General features: G+C 42.8%; 1 protein-coding gene across 1 annotated transcript; it reads right to left on the bottom strand.

The window, feature by feature from the left end:
* Window positions 1–566: 566 nt before the first annotated feature.
* On the bottom strand, window positions 567–1631 carry LOC119725046 (somatostatin receptor type 5-like). Its single transcript, XM_038196411.1, has one exon. The coding sequence runs from the start codon at window positions 1629–1631 to the stop codon at window positions 567–569; it is 1065 nt and encodes a 354-aa protein (XP_038052339.1).
* Between the last annotated feature and the right edge of the window lie 1032 nt (window positions 1632–2663).

Below are 2663 nucleotides of genomic sequence, written 5' to 3'. Positions count from 1 at the left end.
CTGGTTCTTACTCAGCTCAATAGCTTCGAATAGTGCTCCACTGACAGTAGTAACAAACAAATTAATTTTTAGTAAAATGTGCTTGAATTTTTATTATTAGGCCTAATGGTATATTTCACATCAATTTAAAAACAAAATGGCAGCCGGGGCTGAACTGCGTTTCCGTTTACCATTCAATAAAAAAAAAATACAATTTATATCATTAAATTGATTCAGTGCATGGATCAATTTCAGTAATTATTTTCCCCTTTTTCAAATGAGTGTAAGAACATACTCGTTATATGCTTCGTTGGTGTGTCAAATTTAATTGCTTTTTAAGGGAAAAAAAACAAAAATCGTTAATCCAGGTTACTTTTATTTTATCTCAGCCTGTATGATCATACCACCACGCGCAATGTAGACATCTTCCTATGTTTCCGTACCGTGTTATTTTTAATGTAGGTCTGAAGGTGTGGGGAAAAATTTAGTGTCAGTATTTAAAAAAAAAACACGGGGTGGAGTATAGGGGCTGGCAAATGATCCCCGTTTAGTTTGATTCAGCCGTTTATGACTACAACTCTTCTAGCTCAGGGGGCAGTTGTAGAGGCAATTGTGTTCACGCGAATGCCGTTGGTGTCAGTCGTGTCCTCTGGCTGTATTAGTTGCGTCTTTACGCAGGGACAGAGCGTGGTCTTCATGGCTCGACGGAACTTCTTCATCTTGATGGCGTAAATCATGGGATTCACCACCGAGTTCATGACGGTCAGGGTCCGGAAGACCTCCCAGAACCCCAAGCGCGCGTCCACGGGCACATCGAAGAACAACAAGACGTTGCCCAGCTCTGAAGGGAGCAGGAAGAGGATAAAGAGCGTGGTGATGATGAGGAGGCATTGGACAACTCGCCGGCTCGCCACGCGCAGCTCAGCCCTCATCTCCCCCTGGCGCTCCGGGTTTGCCGCCCCCTGACGGATGGTCTTGAGGATCTTGTAGTAAGCCCAGACCAGGAATATCAGGGGAGCCACAAAGCTGACGACGAAGGACTTCAGGAACATCAACTTGGCGAACCAGACCGGACCAAGACCTGGGAAGTCGCACTCTCCGGAGTCGTTCACGAAGAACCTGATCGGGAACTCAATCTCTAGGAGAAATCCAAGGGACCAGGCCGAGACGGCCAGCATCAGGCCCCGTTTCTCGGTGAAGGATCGAGCATAGGTCATTGGGTGCACGATGGCGAAATACCTCTCGAAAGTCACCACCACTAAATTGAATGCAGATGCGAAAAACGAGGACCAGAACAGATGCAGACTCCAGAACAACCTGCAGAAAATCTCGCCGAAGAAGCTCTGCGGGATGTCCACTTGAATCGGGCGGCCCTCGATAACGAATAAGATGCTGAAAATGAAGAACAAGCAGCAGAGGAAATCAGACATGGCCAAACTCACGATCAGATAGTGGGTGATGTCGTGGAAAGATCTTGTCTTGCGCACTGTCAGCACGACGATGGTGTTACCCATCAGACCGATGATGCCGAGGATCAAGTTGGCCACGACCGAGAACGTGTGGACGGCATTGGGAGTTTGTTGATCGACAGCAGAAGTGGTTGACGATGCAGTTGATGCAATGACGTCCACTGAAGCTGATGTGTTGTCCATGATTTTCAGTAGACAGTAGTATTTGAATTCCGATGAGATATACAGAGCAATCAGTTTCTGGAAAGCAACAAGAAGGATTTGACAAAGTGCAATTACTTCCTTATAGTAAAGCACAAATCCAGAGAACGATTTGAAATTCAAAACGGCAATAGCTTTTTTTAGGTCAAATGCAACCACAAAATAGCCAGTAGACAGTAAAATTAAACGCGAGGTAGAGACGGGAAAAGGGGGTGGCAGTTTTGAGGAGATCTGATGAACGAGGCAAAGTAGATTCTTTCAAGCCACTATTATACAGGATGACCCCTAAAAAATCAACCCTGAAACATTTGCCTTTATTTTTAAAAACGCGATGGGTGAAGTTTTATGTTTTGAATATCAGATTGAAGCTGAGAGCTTTGTCTTTCAAATACTGAAAAATATAATGAAAACAGTGCATTGGGTTGCTGAGAAACTGCCAATTATGTATTAAAAAAAAAATTAAAAAAAAGAAGGATTTTTCATCCTTTCCAAAGGTGTTTCAAACGGTGAAACATGACATATTTATGATGCAGAAAACGTTTAAAATGTAACTAAAAGGGATTAAGATACCTGTTCAGGTGGAAAGCTAAAAGGTATATCCATCAAATTCACTTGTACTCTTGTCATATTATGTGCCGTGTTGTTTGTAAGTATTATACAATGCGCTACATGTATTTCATGCACAAAATAGATCCCTTAACAGTGGTAATGCCATTGGAATGGACCAAAAAGGAGTTGAACATAATTGACATTTTCTCAGCAACCCAATGTCCTGTGTTCATGATGTTTTCATTATTTGAAAAGAGACAACTCTCAGCTTTAATCTGATATCCAAAACATAACAATTCACAAGTTCTTGGTTCTTGGTTGGTTCTTCTCCTAAATACTCAACGTGGGAGTTTATACAGGAGGCCAGAAACAAGTCATGTTTTTGAAGAAAAAAAAAGAGCAAATGTTCCAGGGTTACATTTTTGGGTCACCCTGTACCGGACTAGGCCTACCGGTACTCCCTGA

The sequence above is a fragment of the Patiria miniata genome, unplaced genomic scaffold, assembly GCF_015706575.1.
Source record: "Patiria miniata isolate m_02_andy unplaced genomic scaffold, ASM1570657v1 HiC_scaffold_18, whole genome shotgun sequence".
In the NCBI taxonomy this organism is placed as follows: domain Eukaryota; kingdom Metazoa; phylum Echinodermata; class Asteroidea; order Valvatida; family Asterinidae; genus Patiria; species Patiria miniata.
This window is presented reverse-complemented; position numbering and strand designations above follow the sequence as displayed.

What these genes read in the sequence shown, in the direction of transcription:
- LOC119725046 (XM_038196411.1), bottom strand. Translation starts at nt 1,631, where the DNA reads ATGGACAACACATCAGCTTCAGTGGACGTCATTGCATCAACTGCATCG.